Source organism: Phoenix dactylifera, chromosome 5, assembly GCF_051530095.1.
Source record: "Phoenix dactylifera cultivar Ajwa chromosome 5, Ajwa_hap1_PhDact_Kaust_v1.1, whole genome shotgun sequence".
Lineage (NCBI taxonomy): Eukaryota > Viridiplantae > Streptophyta > Magnoliopsida > Arecales > Arecaceae > Phoenix > Phoenix dactylifera.
Window position 1 is genome coordinate 27,336,374 of NC_143194.1, and position 22,099 is coordinate 27,358,472.

The window sequence follows — 22,099 nt, forward strand, 5'->3', positions numbered from 1 at the left end:
ATGCCATTTGAGATGTTGTGCATAGCATTTGACCCTATATCAGCAGGTGGTAAGATGGTAATCATTTTCTTGACATTTGCAATACAATATACATAGAGAGATATATAGTAAGTATTTCTATTATTTACATATATATATATATATATGTTATCCATCTAGAATGGTAATTTTCTAATTTTTCTCTTCTTTGACATATGAGACGCGTTTGCTTGAAGTTAGAGTAGATACAAGGGTAAGGTAATGGGTATTTTTTTTTCAGAATTTGGCATATGGCACTATATGGATGAGCTGCAGAGGCAGATGAGTAGAGACAAATGAATACACCATAGAATTTTGATTTTAATATTATAATTGATGGGTATATTGCTTCTCAAGCTTGAAAATGGAATTACAATTTCGCTTCTCTCATATTGGCCCTTCTATTGATTATAACTCTATTTTGTTTTCATGAATTATGAATAAAAGTATATAAACTTTACCTTTGTGAAAATTAGTGTATAAGGATGGTTTCCCCCTTTTTTTTATTTTTTGCTAATTAAATCTTAGATCAAAAATAAATATCAATATACATGGCCACTCGAGGCGAGTATGATCATATAATCTTGAGGCACTAGATCCAATAAATTTAGAGAGTCATATCAGGAGTAGATTGCATTTTAAATGCTTCTACAATATTTAGCTTGCGGTAATTTAGTGATATTAAAACATTTGCATGTGGTTTAGACTAATATCTTTATAGAAATGGAGGTAAAATCCAAGTTGTTTGACAAGTCTTTAACAGGCATTTGGAAGCAAGGGATGGAAAGCTCAAAGGAATGTTTTGATTTTTGATAATGATTAAACTATAGACCTTTTAGCTTTTAACTACTAACTTATGCATGGACAAATATTTGGAGAATGATAGTCTATCTAATGATACAATAGAGGAGAATGTGATGAAGTACAATGTGTCCTCTATCTAACTAGATCTATGTGTTATGAGATACCAAGTTCATGTCTAGAATTATTAGGCTTGATTCCTTATGTTTGCTCTATATATTTAGCTTTTGTTTAAAAGATAAAAAAATATCCTGCTTTGTGATGTTTGTACTTTGAACTATGGAGGTTGTCTCTGGAAAAATGGCTTAATAAAGATTTCATATGCAAAGGATTGTCTACTTGATGGTTGAAAAGGCTACTCAGAACTTAAGAGTGCATTTAAGATGGTCTAAATAGGACTTAAATGAATTGTGTAGGTTTATGCCTTCTCAACAAAAGAAAAGGAAGAAGAAGCAGACACCAAGGAAATGTTTGTACATCTTATGCCAAGCTTTGTCATAGTGAAATTTTTTAATCATAATTAGAGAGGTTAAGGAGTATTCAATTAAAAATCTTACTCCTCTTGAGGGAGAGCTTCTTAGGGCCTCTTATATATATATATGTGTGTGTATGTGCGTGTGCGATCCCGTATATATATGTATGTGTATATACATTTATATATGTATATGTATATATACAAATATATTGTGTATGTATGGATTTTATTGTATTTAGTCGAAAATCAAAATTCTATGAAAATTCTAACTTGTCAAGGAATGTATTGTTGTATCTTGCTTGAATGCAATACGAATCTGAAAAACTTTTATTGTCTCTAGCATTAAGTGAATCGTATGCAAGGCATGTTGAATAGGAAAACCTTAACCATCTCCTATGCAACCATGCATGACTAATAAAAGAAATTAGTCTTGTTGCATACCATATACTGTAGCTAATGACAATTTAAATACCCATGGTCAAGCACAAAGCATGGTAGAAATATTATCAAACTTGGACTTACATTTTAACCTTTTAATTAATCGAACTTGATCTAAATGAGAATAACGACTTAATTCTATTTCCACATCAGCTATGTTTACATGGCAATGCTAAATAACACTTTTGGAGAGTATCCTTTAATAGAATCTATATTATTAAATATTTTTTTAGTACAAGCTCAGGTTAAACCATGGATATATTTATAGGTCTAAATTAGAATAAAACAGGCTTGAGGTAAGCTTGAAATTAAAAATTAATTAGTCTTGACAGTTTATTAAGCCTGAATCAGTTTCAACTCAATTTAAAATCGTTAACTTAATTAATTAATTTATATTTTGTTTTGTTTAAAGTTGAAATTGGAACGATGAAAAACAACTCAAGCTTGATGAGCTGAAGCTCAAAATTAATTTCAAACCAAGCTTACTTGAAAAAGCCTGACTTGATTACACCCGTTTGAGCCCCACATAGTTTATTTATGTACTATCACTCTTTTTATTTTATACACACATATGTATATATGTATATATATGTGTGTATATATATATATATAATCAATACTCAACTTTTCTAGAGCTTCATTCCTTACGGAGATGTTGGTATTAATCTAACATATATATATATATATATATATATATATATAGTAAGAGGCATGGCATTAACAACGTTAATATTATCGTGGCTATTATTTAACTGCATTACTTAAAATGCAATGGATACTAATACGCTAGCATTAATGTGGTGGATTTAAACTTTATTGCTTAATATATAATAAAAATTTAACTATTAAAATTTTCTATTTATTATAATTTATTTTAATATCATATTGCATTTTAAAGATAGTTATAAAAAATATATACCACAAAAGGATCGATTTTAATGACACTAATATTAATGACAAAAAATTTTATACAAAAACTTAATTTATGCAAAATTTGTCATTCTCTATATGGATATGGGTTATTAGTGCTAACAATCAGAGTTTCTCCATAATTTAAAATTTTATTACTTAATATATAATAAAATTTTCATCATTAAAACTTGTTGAGGGGGAAAAATGGACCACCCACAAATTAAGCACCCAAATCAGAAGGCCGAGTCGAGCTCATGCAAGCCGAGCACAGGAGGCTGCCGAGCTCCGAAGGCCGAACTCAGAAGGCCGAGCCGAGCTCAGAAGGCCGACTTCGTTGTCCACATGCTGCGGCCATGCCCTGCAGCAGCCTCACCTCACCATGCTTTACTTGCCGGCCACGCCATGACATATCAACCAGGGACCATACCCTGCTACGATTGTCAACGTCTCACCATTCCCAAGAATGTACTGCACTGCGCACCACAAGCAAGCTCTGGCTGCACGCCATCTCCTCCCATGATGGGAACGGGCCATCCACAGCAACTCATTACTTCCACGCCCACGTCGAATCGTGACGGTAACCTATTAATTCGTTCAGTCACATCACAGGTAACCCTGGCACTCTCCCTATAAAAGGAGAGCTTCTCCCTCTAAAAAGGGGTTTCTTCTCCTAAGGGAGGGCTTCGGATTTCTACATACAGTCCCTTTCCTTCTCCAAAATTAAGTCTCCCTCTGACTTAAGCATCGGAGGGCCGGCGCCGGAAACCTCGGTCACCGGCATTTTGCAGGTCTCCCGGAGGACGCCGCCCGTCGACGGACCGCCACCCGCCATTCTCGCGCTGGAGTTCCTCCTCCTCAGCCGACGGCCGCCCCCGGGTCCAATTTCCCGCAACAAAACTTTTTATTTATTATAATTTATTGTATTATTATACTGTATTTCAAAAAATAGCTAAAAAAAGATCGTATCTCGCGTATGAGTGAAATCAATGCTTCGCCCCTAGCGACTTATGCTGCGGGTAAGCTCACCGGCGGAGGACCCGACCTAGAGTCCTTCCGCTTCCACACCGTCCTTTCGCCTCGCCGCGGTGAGAGTCAGTGTGTGGGAGAAGAGAGAGATGGGGTTCGTTCTCCGAGCTCTCCGGCGCTCCAAACCCTTGCTCCAATCCCACATCTCTCGCTCTAGGTTTCCATCTCCCCCAAACCCTACCCCCATCCGATGGATCTCCTCCACCCCCGATCTCCAGAAGCCCGAGTCCTCCGCCGCCGCCGCGGTGGAGGAGCCCCCGGCGCCGCGGACACCCGTCGGCGGTGCTCGGATCCACTTTTCCAACCTCGACGACGCCATCGAGGTCTTCGTGGATGGGTACCCGGTCAAGGTCCCCAAGGGCATGACCGTCCTCCAGGCCTGCGAGGTCGCCGGGGTCGACATTCCCCGCTTCTGCTACCACAGCCGTCTGGCGATCGCCGGCAACTGCCGCATGTGCCTCGTCGAGGTCGAGAAGTCCCCCAAGCCCGTCGCCTCCTGTGCTATGCCGGCCCTTCCAGGTCTACAAAGATCTCATTTTTCTTGGTCATTCGATCTAAATCTTTCTTTCGAGTTGAAATCGTTTATAGTTTTGGACGGCAGGGATGAAGATCAAGACGAACACGCCGGTGGCCAAGAAGGCGAGGGAAGGGGTGATGGAGTTCCTGCTGGCGAACCATCCGCTGGATTGCCCGATCTGTGATCAGGGAGGGGAGTGCGACCTTCAGGACCAGTCGATGGCCTTTGGATCCGACCGTGGTCGGTTCACGGAGATGAAGAGGTCGGTTGTTGATAAGAACTTGGGCCCCTTGGTAAAGACGGTGATGACTCGATGCATCCAGTGCACAAGGTATTACATTTTCTCATTGTTCCTTGAGATGGTCTGACCTTGACTTGTAAATTTTGGCACACTTAGACTGCTGACTTGATAATTGAGGCCGGAATGATTTATGGATTATCAAAAGTCTAATTTTCACAGGTGTTACTAGTTTAAGGTTATCCTTTTGGTGGCAGCTTTTGATGTTTTTCTCCTCAGTTTTGAATTGGAAATGGTATACGTTGCCTACGACATGCGATAAAAAATATCCAAGAAACTGAATGTAAGAAAGTGAAAATTATATGATTAAGTTACTGGGATGAATGGAGTATGACCTCCCTCAACATGTGAAATGTCACTCCAGGGTGCACATCTTGACCCTTTTAAGGAAGACATGATGTTGGAGGGACCTCAGATTAAGTTGAGCAATCATATAACAAGGCTAGGTCATCATGAGACATTGAATCATCTAAATATGGCCTTTTGTCTTTTGCCATCTTTAGACAATTTGAAATATATTCCTAATCACATGCAGTTGAACACTGTCTACCAGCAGGCTTCGCTTCACTCACATGCAGCAACGACTACCTTTTTTACATATTTATCATAACAATCATATTAGTCTAGCATACCAATTAGTACTTGGTCTTATTCGGAGTGTATAAAGCCACCTGCTGCTTATGAACAATTACATTTGAATGAAAGATTATTATTGGAAAAAGGCAGTAGTGGAAAAAGCCCTTGTTAAACTTGATGTAATTTTGCAATAGTCATCTAATACGTACAACATTTTCATTGGTTTGTGCTTTTGGTCTGGTATATGAGTTTTGGCATCTTATGTATAACCTTCTTTTGTTACCATCAGGATTTAGGGATGCCTTTGAATTGAGCTGACCTAACCTTTCCCACAGCTTATTATGGTCTTATCACGCTCAATGCATGGTTTCCGTCAACACTAGATTGATGTTAGTCCAAAGCCTCAAAACACTGTTTTTCTTAAAGTCATGGAAACAATTTTAAAATCTATAAGTTGAATTTGTTTTGGTAATTTATACCTATATATGTAACTAATTTATATGAGTTATGACTGATGCTTGGTACTTGACCTTGAACATTCAGCATGTTTCAAGGCTCAAGTTGAGCACACAAACTCAAACTCTGAGCTTAGCCCAGGGTTAAAATAAGCATGCTTAGGTGAGCTGCACTAGTTTGTATAATTAGAACCCTTAATCTTTAGATATGATACGATGCAAAATAAGCATGGGATTATTAGGTTGCTCTTCTATTTACTGGTGCTTGCTTGATATTTGTAAGGTGAGTTTTGGTACTTTTATTTGTTTATGGGCCCAATGCCACTATGTTTCATGATTTGCTCAATTTATTTAAAATATTTGGTCTTTGAAATATGATTATGCATTACATGCCATTGCTGAAAGATGCAGAACCAAGCCTAAAACATGCTAGATAAACCGTGTCCTACATAAGGTATAGCCTATTCATTTGATTGCTTTCTTGCATTTGGACATGTTCTGAACGCTTAAACATGATTCTCAACCTATCTTAGAAGATTTAGCATCCTAGGTTATATCAAAGACATACAATTTATTGAAACAGTATACTATTGGCATGTGCTTTACACATTTGATAGAAATCCGAGCAACAAACTAACAAAAGCTAGCTTATGTCATATAAAATGAAGAAAAGCAACTATAACACAAGTAGAAGAGGTTAAAGGAATTTATAGGGAGGGAAAGGAAGATGGGAAAACCTAATCTATTGATCCTTTCTCTTTTTTTGGCTGAAAATCAGGGCCAGAAAGGTTTGATTGGTAGATTGGGGCTCCTCAATTATAGCACAATGGAGATGCGGTGCCTCCACCGTTGCCTTGTTATTGATCGGTTGCACTGCTTGAGCAGGTTCAAGAAGAGGGGGTTGGATGGTTGTTGAGGGGTGAGATTGGAGGTTGTACATGCTGGGCAGAGGTCTAGGTGCAGGACTCTGAGAATGGTTAAGGTGCTGGGTTTAGGTCGAAGTTGACGTCGAGATAGAGTTTGGGTAGCCGGAATATGATCATGTTGGTCGGAACTGAGGGTGGATGAAGACGGGGTAGGAGAATGGGAAATTAGAGATGAGAAGGGAAAGGTGGATGGACATATTGGTAAATGGGTCGATGGACATATTGGTAAATGGGTAGAGGTAAGGTTGAAGATATTTTAATAGTATAGGGTATTGGTTTTGGTTGAACTGCTATTGAACCATGGTTGAAATGCTAACCCATAATTTGCATCTAAAAGTAGTTTGGTCTAGGTTATTGGGTTTTGGACACTGATGAGAATTGAAATAGTGATACTCTATGGTGTCATTTGGCATCACTTCCATTTTTTGTATTTTCAAAATTAGAAAAAAAAATTGTTTCTGTTTTTTCTGATGTTAAAATATAATTATGTTTGATATAGTTAATTATCTTTAAAAACAACCATGGCGATAAAGGCAGTGACAATGGTAGCAGTGGTGGAGGCAGTAAAGGTGGAAATGGCGATGATGGCAGTGGTGGTGTGGTAGAAATGACATTGGTGGTGTTGGTGCTCGTGATGGTGGGGGCATCAATGATGTGGCAGAGGCGACGATGATGGTGGCCATGGTGCAGAGGAGATAGCGATGACGGTGTTGGTGATATGGCAGCGGCGATGCTAGCAATATGGCGGTGGCAACAATGGCAGCGGTAGTGTGATGGTGGCGACATGACGGTGGCAATGGTGTGGCAGTGGCAGCAACGACGATAGCGATGGTGTAGTGATGGCAGCAACAACAGTTGGGAGGATGACAATGGCAGTAGTAGTGTTGGTGGCAGTAATGGCGATGACGGTGGTGGTGGGGTGGTGATATAAAAATGAGTTTCTTGTCTTTGAGAATTTTGAAAGCAAGGATTTCTTACTTTCATTTTTATAAATATAAAATAATTTTTTAAAAAAATAAAAAATAGCAAAACCAAACGTGTTTTTGTCCTAGTTTCCATAATTTTACTTTTGAAAGTAGAAAACAAGAAATAAAAACGAAGCCAAACATCCTTATATTTAAATACTTTTTTGATCATGCCTGATGCGCATCAATACGGACCAGCTTTGACGCATTTGCTATGTCATGCCAAAACCTTGTGGTATGGTACATATTATACAAATATGGTACTCATGGGAAGTTATTTTGATCAGGTTTGTGATCTGCTTCACATGCTGCTAGTAGATATTTTTCTTACCACCTCCGAAATTTTGAAATGAAAAATAAATAACTATTATGTTTACTGTTGTTAACAGTCTTAGTGCAGTCCGCAATTCATACATTTCCAAGAGGCAAGCTTTAAAAAGGTGCTTGATTTCCTTCAACATTGGATGTATCAAGGAGAGGATATTTGCTAATGGTTATTAGCTGTGTCTACCTCATCTGATATTTCCTTCAAGGAAGTTCTACAACTCCTGATTACCAATCCTCGATTTTTTTTTCCATGTGCTAGTCAGTGTGGCTTTTGAAGATTTAGCTGCACTAAATATCCATGTAGTTAGTTTTTATGATTGTATTTCAACAATTTATTGTTTCATGCATGAGAAGTAAGGCGGTTCTTTTCTTTTAGTAAATTTTATCGAAGTGTCTGATGGATGCACAGTTATTTTCTCTGTGCTTTTCAATTTTTTTTCTTTCTTCCACAATGTATATCTTTCTGACCGAAATATGTTTAGTCATAAAGTGTACCCTGGGCTGATTTTTTATTTATTTTGATTTGTCAAGGACATTTTACTATTTTAAACACCAAGATACATTACTTGTGAAGGGTTTGCTTTTTGTCACTACTTCCATTTTGAGACTCGGATGTGATAGTGAGTTTTTTTTTTGATATAAAGAAATATTAACAAAAGTTTCGTTACCTATGGCAGGTGTGTGAGATTTGCTACTGAGATAGCTGGTGTTCAGGACCTTGGCATGCTAGGTCGTGGTAGTGGAGAGGAAATTGGGACATATGTAGAGAAACTTATGACAAGTGAACTCTCTGGAAATGTGATAGATATATGTCCAGTGGGAGCTCTCACTTCTAAACCCTTTGCTTTCAAAGCTAGAAACTGGGAGTTAAAGGGTACAGAGAGTATTGATGTCACAGATGCAGTTGGGTCAAACATAAGAATTGATAGTAGAGGTCCTGAAGTCATGCGCATCGTTCCACGTCTGAATGAGGTTTTTTTCCTTTGCCATCATTCTAATGCAATATATGTTTTCTTGTCAGGAATTGAGATATTAGTTAGTCACTTTTTTGTATAATTATTTACATGATCCAATGCTTCTCTTTCCAGTGGTGCAATTTTCAAGTTGTAGAATTTTGCTGGTATCCAGGGAAATGGTTGCAGTGCAAGCCTTTTCGATGACTGCACATATTTCTAGAAACTTTCTAATAGAATAAGTATTAATTAGCTGAAATACTTTCAAAAAAGATAAATTTAGGTCCCCATGAGTTCCTTAAATAATCAGAAAGCCATCCAATAAAAATCTAATTTTTACCAAAATGAATATCTGGTTCTTGGGATTTAAATATGCATGCATGTTTTTTTAAGATGAATATATGGTTTATTTACTAGAACATTCAGCATTTCCCTTTGAGGGTTGAACTTATAAGATAATAAAAATCTAAGTTTTATGCTTTCAATTGCATTTCTTTACATCTATGTTCTCTTATATTTGTGTTGTTGCAGCTGCTGCCATGAAATTTATGGTTGCATTGTATTTTGGCACATGCTTATTGTTGTGTAGTATGAAAGCATAATGTATTCAGGGCTTTGGCCTCTGAAAGAGTGTATGTCTTAGTTTAGCTTCCATGCATGTGATTCATTATTGTTGCGATGTGACATCTCGACATCTCTTTGGGTTCATGACATCATGTTGTTAGCTGAAAATCATTGTTCCCCACTAAACAATTTTTACAGCTTTTTGTGGCTGATTCCACATATTTATGCACTACTGATGTTGTTAGCATTATCCTTATCCTGCCACCAGCTACTGGCTGTAGCCTCCTGAACTAGTTTCCATAATCCAGCACTGAGTCTTGTTGACGCAACAGCCATAGAACTCCTGAGTGACATCACCACAATGCACCATCTTCAAGCTGTTTTAAAAATATCTCTATTCAGGGAGTCCGATAAAAGATGTGGCTCACTTTGATTGCAATATCAGTTCACTGCCAGACAAGATTTATCCCAATAACATCTTTGGCTAGTTCTGGGGCTTGAGTTTTATAGCAGATCCATTTGACTGTTAGAGACTGTGTCAAGCTAGCCATGGCCTGATTAGTGTATATCTACATACATTTAGATTGATAACTTAAAGAACTATGAAGCATTAAGTTAGCAGTGTCAACAAGTTGAGCTGAGCAAAGTTTTGCCCAACTAGAGTTTTAGTTGAAATCCTAAGAGTTGTGATTTTCTTGCATCAACTCTTGAAGATTTTCCTTGATTCAAGTTCAACTTGGTTTGGATTATATTGGCTTTTGGCTGGGTGCAGCAATGTACATCTAAGATTTAGCGTACTTGGTCCCAATTCTGGATGAAATATGTTCTGAAGCCAATGAGCCGGTATTGTCATTTCCCAGGCCTTCCACCACCAATTTAGGGTCACCTGTAGAACGTTCCTTTTAGCTGAGAAGGATCGATAAAAGGTTTACCAAGACTACTGGTCAACTTGATAGCAATCCTGTAAGAATGGTTCCAATTTCTTGGCCAAGGCAACTTTGGACACAAGTGGCCTTTAGTTACCAGAAGTTGGAACAGTGTGGTAATGGATTAGGTGTGGGTATAGGGAAGTAGATCTCTTAAAAAAATAATTAGAATGCGTAAACACTTAGGAAACAGGTCTGGAGATGAGCTTCCTGAGTGGGTGTGATATCCTAAGTTGAAGTCTCTAGTTACTAAGAGCAGGCTTGTCTTAAAACCTAGAAAACCAATTGGCAGGCAGAGACTTGCATTATTGGAAGAGATTGCTTATGCAATCTGCGAGCAGCCCTCTAAATTTTCTTAAAGTTGGGGACTTTTTAGGTGAAGAGGGTTCTTGAAACATTAGCCTAGAGCCAGCTTGAGACATCAGTCTCCTCCATAATGTGATGCCATTGGATATAATCAATTTTATATTAGTTTCTAGGCATATGAAAAGTCTAGGTTGTTACAAAATAAATACTAGGTTTTCAATTCACTGGGTATGCATCTGTCATATCTAGATAAATACAAATTGATGTGAGCCTATATTTAGCCTAGCCTATAAGCTTGATTCAGGCTATTTTTAACCAAGCCTGATTTAAGCTTGTTTTCAGGTTATGAGCCCAACATCTGAGTTCCAGTCTGAGCTCACAATAAGCCAAGCTAACTTGATTCTTTGTTGTCCCTATAGTTGATGGACTACATAAAATAATCCCGAGAGAGAACTCAGGAAGTAGCCTTTTTGGTAGTTAGACCAACTGACTTTTTAAGTCAAATACTTTTTGTTCAATACCTTTAGTTCTTTCAGTCCAAGGAGAAGCTTGGCTCACTAACAAACTCAAAATAGATATGTCTTTCTTCATTTTTGCAACTTAACACAAGCTTACTATGTTTCAGATTTTGATTGCTAGTTGAGAATACTGCTTGCCTCATGTAAAAGCTGCCTTTTGGTTCTGCATTAACATGGCAAAAATATTGTATGTGCCTTCACAGTGTGCAAGCACAATAGAATATTCCTCAAGCGCCAGATGAGTATGGAAGGGTCTTGCAGGAAGTTGGCATTGGCATGACGCCGCCATCTGGTCATCATATGCAGTTTGGCATTTGTGTGTTGTTAAAACTTTATGCCAAAGTTTGTTGAACCATGCGGAACCGGCTGGTTCAGGGTGTACTGAACCGGACGCATCGGTTACTAACGTTGTTCAGTCCATCAGAAACAGAGGGGGAGAAAGAGGAGAGAGAGAAAAAGAGAGAGGGAAGGGGGGAGAGAGAGAGGATGGGAGGAAGAGAGAGGGCTTGAAAGCCCTCATCTCGTTGGCCTAGGTCGCCCCTGTTTCAAAAGGAAACAGGAGAGGGGATCCAAATTTGTTTTGTCATTTCTGAATTCTCTCCCTCCCCGACTCTCCCTATCTTGGTATGCCTTATAACAGCACAGTACGAATTCATACCGTGTCGAACCGATCGCTGGCCAGTATGCCCTTTGGTACTAGTTCGGCGAACCCTGCAACTTTATATATATACAGGACACTGTTCTCTTAAATGAGGTTTTGATTCGGAAACAGTTTATTTTATTTGTTTTTGAGATAAGTTTTTTTGAGGAAACTCTGCCATTAGTTATTTAAAAGACATTCGCAAATCAGGGTAGCAACCCCCCTTCCCCTCTTCCACCTTCCTATGTGTTGAATGTGAAATTGTTATGACTTCCTGTTCTCAAAGCTTATAATTTACCTAGTGTAGGTAGTACACTTCATCCCAAATGCTGGAACTCTTAAACTAGGCAATCATAATGTTATTATTAACAGGTTTCTACGTTATACTTCATTTGGAAAAAAATATCTACCAAGGTTGTTTTATCAGTGAACCATATTGGTTTTGCAGGATATTAATGAGGAATGGATATCTGACAAAACACGATTTTGTTATGATGGCCTGAAGAGGCAAAGATTAAATGACCCTATGATTCGTGGTCCTGATGGACGATTTAAGTCAGTTACTTGGCATGATGCCCTTGCTGTGTTTGCTGAGGTTGCACATCAAGTTAAACCTGAGGAAATTGTTGGGATTGCTGGTCAGCTTTCTGATGCTGAATCAATGATGGCACTGAAAGATTTCTTGAACAAAATGGGCTCAGATAATATATTATGCGAAGGGAATGGCTTAAGTCCTCAAGCAGACCTGCGCCCTGGTTATCTTCTGAACACAAATATTGCTGGTCTTGAAAAGGCAGATTGTTTCCTTTTGGTTGGTTCTCAGGTATTGTACATTTGACTAAAGCTCTGCGCGCGTGCGTTGCACCTTTCTTCATATTGTTTACTGGTTGCCATTATAGTCTACCATACTTTTTTCTTTTCATGAAACAATAAATTTTCAAGATGTGTTTTAGCTAAATGGACCCTGGACCATATATTAGAAGTCCTCTGCGGAAAATGAAATGGGGCCTCGATCCACATTATAGAGTTCTTTTTCTCTGCAGAAAAAAGAGAAAAGAAGTCAATAGAATATACTGAATTTATAATTGTTTAGCGGATGCATTTGTGTCCTTTTCAACTGTTCTGCTTTCTAGGAGCATATGAGATGACAATTGTAGCCCCTTATGTTAATAACTTTAAAAAATGTAATAATTAATGTAGCTTATATGTAGAAAGAGAGATCCTGACATTTCAAGATGTATTTATGCTTATCCTACTTTAATCAAAGCCAATTTAGATGATACTAAATCTCTGGACCATATGCGGAAAAAATTCAGAGATTTACTTTTTGGTTTCAACATGTTTTTTCTGTGTAGCATGCTCATTTAAAAAAAATGTGCTAATAGAAAATTACAACTTAATTGGAAGCAGCTCACTGCTATGTGAACTTTTAACTGTCAAAGAGATCTACAAAATGAAAACGCAGTCTCTAACAGGTTGATAATTGATATTTTTAGTAGCAGTATATTGACTATTAAGAATTGAATCATTGTTGCTATGACCCAGGTAAAAAATATATAGGAAGACTGGACCATGTGGTGTTTAATCTGTCCCTTCTGCCAGTTCTATCTGATTTTACAATCAATTTTTGTGCTTAGTTGTGTAGAGCTAAAGATATAGCCGTATGCCATATCTTCACACAAGCATGTATTGTTAAAATTACTGATTTTAACAATGGTATCACCACACAATTGTTTTTTTAGAAATATACTGCTGAAAAATCAAAAATTTAGCACCATATTTTGTTGTATTTATCATATTGAGAAGACTTGCTACTTACGAGAGTGAGCATTGGTGCAGTGGTAAGGTTGGCTCAATTGCGACCCAGGTGTGAGGTTCGAAATATGAAAACAGCCTCTCCGCACGTGTGGGAGTAAGGCTGTATGCATCTGATCCTCCCCAGGTCCCGCAATGGCGGGAGCCTTGTGCACTAGGCCACCCTGCTGAGAAGTCCTGTTGCTTATGTTGTGGTGTAAATACATCAGTAAATCATTGCTTATTCTGCAAGTAAAGCAAATTTTGTGTCACAACAAAAGAATACTTAGGAAAACCAGCTCACAGATAAAGTGATAAAAACAAGTTTTCATGTTGCAGCATAAACCTTGATTAGTTAGTTGCCACACAATAGATATTCTGGAAGCACCACCTAACATATTTCTCACCACATTTTATGCACGAACATCATAGATCCTGAAACTTTGTTCAACTTAAAGAAACAAATATGCCCTGAATAATGAGCCAGTAGATGGACAGCTAACATGAATTATGCAGGAATGGAGGACTATACCCCCCTAGCAATGATCCGTTTAACATAGTTGGATCTCCCTGAGAATAAAAACAGATCCTGATAGGTAAAATTGTGATTGCTTAGGTTCGATTTCTGATCAACAAATAAGACTCTGAAACTAAATTTGATCGAAACCTTGGACTACTTATCTGGGCTACTATCTATTTGTCCTTTCATTTACAATCAGTTTCAACCTTGGGTTTTTATGGAAAAATTGAAAGGAAGAATCACTAGAATTCTATATTGTTATTCTCATAATAACAACTTCATGATCCATAAAGAGTTAACACCATGATTCATGGAAGAATTAAGTGCAATCATGCTATATACTACATGCATGAAAGAAATTTGAAGGGTTAAAAAAGTGTTATATTTGTGGATCAAGGCCACGTCCTGCAAACAGAATTCCATGTCAGAACATTTAGATTTGCATTTTATCCTTTTGCTCTTGAATTGGGAGGCATAGGTTTGCAAGAAAGGTGTGCTAGACGCATCAGCCAACCGTCTACCAAATATGTCCACTTTGTATTAGTCGGACCCAAATATATTTGCTTCTCCCAGTCTATTTATATCTATGCCCTTTTTTATACAGATGTCTAATTCATATATCTGATCCATAGCTGCTTTTTATACATTGCTGTTGTTCGTGAAATCTATTTTTCATTATCTTTCTATATTACCTTTTCTGTCAGTGGCTATTTTTATATACTACCAATCAAGTAATCTAGGACCTTTAAAGCAATCACTTGAAAATACCATCCAAGCCCATAATAGCCTCTTAGCATTGACTTAGAATTGTATGCCACGCATGATTAATCATGCTGGAATGTCTATTTTATGCTGTTTCTAATTTCTTTTGTTTCTATTTTTCTTTCTATTGTTCTTTCCCACTGAACTCTCTACTATGATGTCTATAGTTTTCATATTGTGTTGTGATTATTACCCTATTCTGTAACTCATAATCAGTGAAATGTAATATTTTTCATGAGAAAAATTGACTAACTTTTTTTTTTTTGTTTAAATGGCAGCCAAGAGTAGAAGCTCCCATGGTAAATGCTAGAATACAGAAGACAGTTCGAGCGACTCAAGCAAAGGTGGCATACATCGGTCCCCAGTCAGATTTCAATTACGACCACCAGCATCTGGGTACAGGCCCCCAAACCCTTCTTGAGATTGCTGAGGGCCGTCATCCTTTCTGCTCGACTCTCCTGTCTGCAAAGAACCCTGCCATTATTGTTGGGGCTGGATTGTTTGGGCGGAAGGACAAAGATGCCATTTTTTCTGCTGTTGAGACCATAGCAAAGCTTGGTAAAGTCACGAGACCTGACAGGAATGGCCTCAGTGTCCTACTCCTCAATGCTGCTCAAGCCGCTGCTCTTGACCTTGGCCTTCTATCCAATCCCACCAGCAGCATACAGTCTGCAAAGTTCCTCTATCTTATGGGAGCTGATGATGTGAGCTTAGAAAAGCTTCCAGATGATGCATTTGTTGTTTATCAGGGGCACCATGGTGACAAAAGTGTTTATCGAGCCAATGTCATTTTCCCTTCTGTGGCATTCAGTGAGAAGGAAGCCACATATGAGAACACCGAAGGTTGCTCGCAGTTGACGGTCCCAGCAGTCCCCACGGTTGGTGATGCAAGGGATGATTGGAAGATCATTCGAGCACTTTCGGAGGTGGCTGGGGTCCGGCTGCCTTATGATACCCTCGATGCTGTAAGGGCCCGCATAAGGATGGTGGCCCCCAATCTACTGCATGTGGATGAGAAGGAGCAACCAACAGTTTCTGCAGCACTGAAGCCAGAGTTCCACCAACTGTTGAGCTTAGCTCCATTTGGTACTGCTGTGGAGAACTTCTACATGACGGATTCAATAACTCGAGCTTCAAAGATTATGGCACAGTGCAGTTCAATGCTGTTGAAGAAGTGATGTTTTTGGAGTCACTGCCACTAGAGCTGCGCTTATGTTTCCAGACATCAGATGCTACTTCAATTTATGTTAGTGAATTCTTATAAACCCGCACTTCCAGCTGCCTTACCCATTGGTGCTTATAAAAGCAGCCAAACTAAACTATTTTTTTTGTTTTTTTGCTTGTTTTGCAATGTAAGAAAGGCGGAGCCACTTAATAAGCAAAAGGCTATTTTTGAGGCATGATCCTCAGCAGTCAGAACCTGTGATTTATTGTGTTATTTTCTTTGTTGGCTTATCTTTCGTAAACATGGAAGAACTATAGCTCTTATATCTATGAATCTATTTCTTTGTAAAGAATTGCAGATTTTGAGCAAAGGACCTGATGTTGTTGAACTCAATTACATATATTATGGAATTTAGCATTTAGCCTGCGTTCGACACTGTCCTCACTCATCTGAGGTCTTGCTCTGCTTGCCTGCCTGGAGCCATGACCTGAGGGCTGTCGAAATTTAGGAGCTGAAGCCAGAACCGAGTGCTGGCTTGGCTCTTAATCTCGCAACCTTGGATGAGCTATAGAGACCGCTATTCTTGGAAGATGGGTCTGAAAAGTGTGATGCCTTGGCCCGTTTATCTTGGGCTGCCTCGACAAATCTAGTCAGACTCTGCTATGTTTGGGTTTTCCCCCTTCTTTGTATGAGGACGTAAAAAAACAAAAAAACATGCGAGGGGAATGTGGCAGAGTCAATAAAAAGCAAACTCATGCTTTGGTTCTAATTAACATATTAGCGTAGCAATAGTAATTGTCTTTGGCTTCTATATCCTTGAGAAGATGCTCCGTCGAGGTTTCAATCTCTTTCGATCTTCCGCTTTCTCACAGAATATTGGAAGGAGATCACTTGAGCACTTCGCATACGCTATCCTAGCTAGCAAAATTCTTTTTGTTAACACTAAAACTGCTAACATGAATAACTCATGGCCTGTCAGCTTATTTGTTAGCATCTCCCTTTCTCTCTACATCCCTTCACTTGGTATTTGGCTTCTTCAGATACCTTAGATGTTAGATTTTTCGCTTTCATTAAATATACTCTACAATGGACAACTCAAGTTCCACTTTTCTCTTGACACTCTATTTGTCTCCTTTTACCATTTCTACTAAAGACAATCTTGTGGCTTACTCCACTTACCAATGTTTGATACTAACCTAGCATGGCTCCAATCTTCTCAATACAAAAAAAAGAGAAAAAGAAAAAAGGAAAAAGATCTTATTCAAACGAGGCAAGCAATCAATTTGTTCAGCATTGCTCTTGGTGCAATCCATCCTGTTCATCATCACTCCACCAACACTGTAGCATATCGAGAGAGTCCTGTTGCCAAAGTAAAACTACGCACCTGTTACTCAACCAACAAACGATTCAAAGATTAGGCGGGTAAGATTTTGAATTCAAGTGCAGGTAGGCATAGACTTTTAGGTTAACTTGGGTTGGTCTCTCACTCTTTTTTCTGGCTTTATTAAGGGGGTTCCACTATGATCCTCAGGTCTCCTCCTCCAATAGCTAACTTTTGGAGCGAATAAATGTGCGACGAGGCCGAAGTAGTGAAAGTCTGAGGTGGCCGTCCTCCATGCCAAACCATGTCCATCAGCTCTGACAAGGGACTCTAAGAGGGGCTGATGGCTAAGATAAATGCGAAATGGACAAATTCTTTCTGACTTCTTAATTGAAAAAAAAAATGGGTGTCATTGTAGAAGAGTCCCAAACCAATTGCTAGCCTCTTGTTTGTGCAATGAATGGATTGATGGTAGCTCCCTTTCTTAGCCAGTTTGTTAATTCCTTCCTTTGTTTCTTCCTTGTGTAAAGTTTTTGGGGGTCATGTCTTTGAATAGACCACTGAGTAGGTGAGCATATTGGTCAGATGGCATGCATGATTCGCCATGTACAGTTCTGAAGATAAGATTTATCTATATTTTTGTGGCAAAGCAAGGAGGCTTCCTCAAGAATATTTTTGATGTCCACCACAGTTTCCAAGCAATTGTCTTGTTATAATTCAACTTAGTAACGAATTGGAGTTAGCCACTATAGTTGACAAAAGAATGTGTAAAATACGTTGCACTTCTATTTTAGAAAGACTAGGCCACTTCCATTTTAGAAAGACTAGGCTTGCTATGTGGGGACACCATTTAGGTAGAAAAGAGTGAACTACCTAGTGCGCTCCGAGATATACTGTATTTTGACTTTCTTGGATATATCTGTATCAGATCTGTATGAATCATCTATTTTAGTATAAAAAAAAAAAAAACTAGGCCTGCTATAGAAAACAAAAAAATAACCCAAATATCTGATCCTCAATTGACGGGATAAGACTAGTTTATGTGTGTTCCACTTCACTTCTTATACCTAGACCAAGAAGGCATCCCCAAAAGATTGCTGATTATAATTGCAACATTTACTTTGATCTTGCAGGTATACTTGGTTTTGTGTGATTCAGATGGATTTAGATAAGCAATTAGTAGGTACAAGTTTGGGTTGAAGACAAGTTATTTCCGGGCTTTGTAGTTGCCCAGTTTTTGATATATCAAAAGTTTGGAATAAATTGACCTTCTTGTCAAGCTTATGCAAAATTTGGAAAGCTACCACTTGAGATGGCAAGTTGTCAAGTGGTAGGTGATGGTTGACGGTGTGGAAAGAGCAACAGTGAACCAAGGGACAGCAGCATGATGCTTGCTTTAAAGACCACCCTTCTGCGAGGATGGAGGAAGAGAGCAAGGGCATTCTAATATGAAGGGGATTTAGATAAGAATATTGTTTCCAGAGGTTCCTTTTAAGTCTGTGGTGCTAATTATTATTTGATGGGAATAGCAGCAAAGGCAAAGAAGCCATGTTGTTGTAGCCAGTAGAACCGCAATCAATGACTCTCAACCCTATCTACTTAAATTTTTATAATAGTGATGGATATCATCATCATCAAAATAATATTCCTACTATTTTCATAGTTTGAGGACTGAAAATGGCTTGGCTTATTATGCAGCACAGTGGACCCAAAATATTAACCATTTGTATGAGTCACCATTTATGATGAAGAATAGTCGTAAGAGTGCATCACCATTTGTTGATTAGCCATCTCTTTCATGTTCTTGATGCACTACTAATCTTTGGATGACAAAAGGAAACCTAACTTAGTATGTATATAATCCTATCAGATCGCCGCTACCGTATCTTTTTATTTGTCAGGGACACCCTAACAATGTTACATTAACCATTAACTAGGCAACGCTCTTTTGACTCATTTAGGCTTCTTTAATCATTTGATCTAGGAGAAATAAAGATATTTCTTAAGGCACATGTCATGCTTGGAAGAATATGTGGTTTGGCTTTCTATGGTCATGCAAAACTTTTATCTCACCATTGAAATGGAAATACTCCCTCCATAGGCATGTACATAACCACATGAGAGGCTCTCCAACTTTTTTGTTCATTTTGGTGTCTTTCAATTATTGTTCTCTCTCTATAAACTAATGCCGGTGGGAAGTAACCCATTGAGATAGACATTCCAACATCCTCTCGTTCTTGATTTGATGGCTCTTTTATGATTTAGACCTGTGTTTAGAGCCAAATTTTTAAGGCGATTCCAGATTTAGAGGATGCGCAGACAGAATGATTACAGACCTTGAAAGCTAACGATCACAGCCAGTTTAGTTTCTGTGCTCTTAGACTACGTCTCTTGGACAGACCACCCTTCAGTGCCAGCCTAAGTTAAAAGCTTAATACTTCATCAAGCCTCAAAAGTCCCCAACCAACTCTTTGGATTTTTCATTCAAAAGCTAACCCTGATTTTTTATTTCCTACGAAATGACACTGTAGACAAACAGTTATGACCCTCATACAGCAATTGAGAGACTTTAGTGAGCCTAAAGTTCTTGCAATCATATGCAGCTCTATAATTCGGATAAGGCATAAGGCGCCATAAGAGGGGCTACTCGCCATTTTCGTCCCTATGATTGTACGAACTTCTCATAACTCGTTATTGGGTGATCACTCATGCAAGTGGAATCAAGTAAAAAAAAAAAAAAAACTTATCATCTCAGAGAGCTTTTGCTATCCTGTTGAAGAAAAAAAAAGAGAGCTTATGCATCACCAAGTCTGGTGATGATACTTTAATAAAAATCATGGTGGATATCAACTGCAGTAAGTTCCTACTCGGACGTTCACTTTTTAGTTAAAAGACCACCTTAACCGCTCAACGTGGTTCACCAATGGAGTGGCATCGTTTTAGTGGCTTCTGCCTAAGGTGGCATGGACATCATACAAAGCATGGATGTGGGAATTTTGTTCATTTGCCCGGATGGATAATATTCTTTTGCGACCTTGATGTATGAGTTGCTCATCTGATATTGTAGGGTTATTGCATTGTTGATTAGGGGCTAACCACTTTGTTTTTTTCCCAAAACATTGTTCGCTATAAATGTAATTTTACCGCGACTTCCATGCTAACTTGGTTAAGCAATATTCTTATTGTAGGTGGAAAACCAAAAATTGATTGCAATGGAAAACTGAAGACTTTTTTCCCCTTTAATGAGAAGCTGGGACATTTGTTTAGTTTAAAAACAAATATGTCAACTTTATTTTTTGAGTAATATTGCCCAATAACTTATGCATATAATATATATATATATATATATATATATATATATATATATATATATAAAGTAATATTTGTTAATATGCGTTGCTATTTTCTGATGATGTACTATATCGGATGCATTAGCATCACATTTAGTAACCAAAATCGGTCTAATATTTACTCCAGAGAAGATTGGTCCGAAGGTATACTTAAGAGAAGATCAGGCTCTAGAAGAAATTTCTAGGTTTATGAAGGAAGGGCAATAATCAGATTCTGTCCGATAAAAAAAAAATAAATAGTAGAAGGCTAAGATTTGGTAAAGAAATATATTTTCAAAAAATTATGCATATAATATAAATTTATTTACAGAATTTTCAGGCCCCTATAGCATCAAATTCGTAATGTTGGTGCATAAGCAACAAATGGCAATACCATCTGTCCTTTTGATAATAGTAATTCATGGTGTTGCTTTGTCTACATGTCAAGATGAAGCTAGGTTTCAACATAAGGAAACAAAGGAAAGGTCTCTTGTACTCTTTTTTTTTTTTTTGGACCAAGTTAGACAGGCTCATGTTTGCGTGACAACCATAGAGAGTGGAACTAAAAGCCAGTGATAGGATGTCACGAATGTCCATCAACTTTCGGATATAAAGTTTGATTGGAGGTACCAAGTGGACAACCACATGGAATAATGCAAGAGGTATGGTTATTTTGTAAGCAGCAGTCCATTCTTAATATGCATAAAATACTTTGTGATAGTGCAAGTACTATTATTCTTTTTTTTATGGAAGCTGGAGGTGCGACCCGCCCTGTAGTTTATTATTCATGATGTAATAGTATTTACAGAAGTTGGCAGTGGACCATTTGACAAAGATGGTCCCTGATATTTACAAAGGTGGTGTGACGTTGCTCATGCAACGTAGTGAAGTCTGCGATGTTTACATGCAAGATTATATAGATGTATCGCATGAGTAATGTTGGATGTATAAATTATGACCAAGGTTGTGTGAACCTTAAACTAACACCGTACGGGCTGTAGTGAACTATTGGATATATGTTGTTTTTTTTGTTGGTATAATAGCGACTCATACACAACGGATATAGGTACAGTCCATAAAATTTTAAAAAAAATAGTGCAAAGAAGAAGGGATAAATGCATGGTTCTCCCAAATACTATGTGCTTTCAATTATATTTAAATTGAATTTGAATTCTCATTGAATCTTCAGAAGAAACAGCTGTCCACGCAATCAACTAATTGCATAGTGTTGTATAAAACCAAGAAAAATGAACATTAATATTCCGGGTAGCATTAAACTACTAGAAGAAACCTAGTGTATAAAATATTTTGGACAAGGAATCTTATCCACAAAGGCATGCATGCAAGAAAAGAATATCTAAATCTGTTGACATTTTTGACCAAACTTCATAAATCATAAATACTGGTATATTGACCTAATCTTGTATGCTAATATGGTATAACCTATTAAACCTGCTGGATTAAAGAGAATCTAATGAGTACAATCTAGTTGCTCTCTTGATTCCTTCCTTAAAAAAGGAAAATGTTTTTTTTTTTCTAAGGAACCACAAAATCATGTTTCTACTAG

The 22,099-nt window shown here is 38.0% G+C and overlaps 1 protein-coding gene across 1 annotated transcript; it reads left to right on the forward strand.

The window, feature by feature from the left end:
- The first annotated feature begins 3,646 nt into the window (after positions 1-3,646).
- LOC103695971 (NADH dehydrogenase [ubiquinone] iron-sulfur protein 1, mitochondrial) lies at positions 3,647-16,231 on the forward strand. Its single transcript, XM_008777435.6, has 5 exons — positions 3,647-4,189; positions 4,272-4,518; positions 8,412-8,706; positions 12,090-12,464; positions 14,996-16,231. Exons 1-5 carry the CDS (start codon positions 3,760-3,762, stop codon positions 15,893-15,895), a joined length of 2,247 nt encoding a protein of 748 aa, XP_008775657.3. The 5' UTR covers positions 3,647-3,759; the 3' UTR covers positions 15,896-16,231.
- The last annotated feature ends 5,868 nt before the right edge of the window (positions 16,232-22,099 follow it).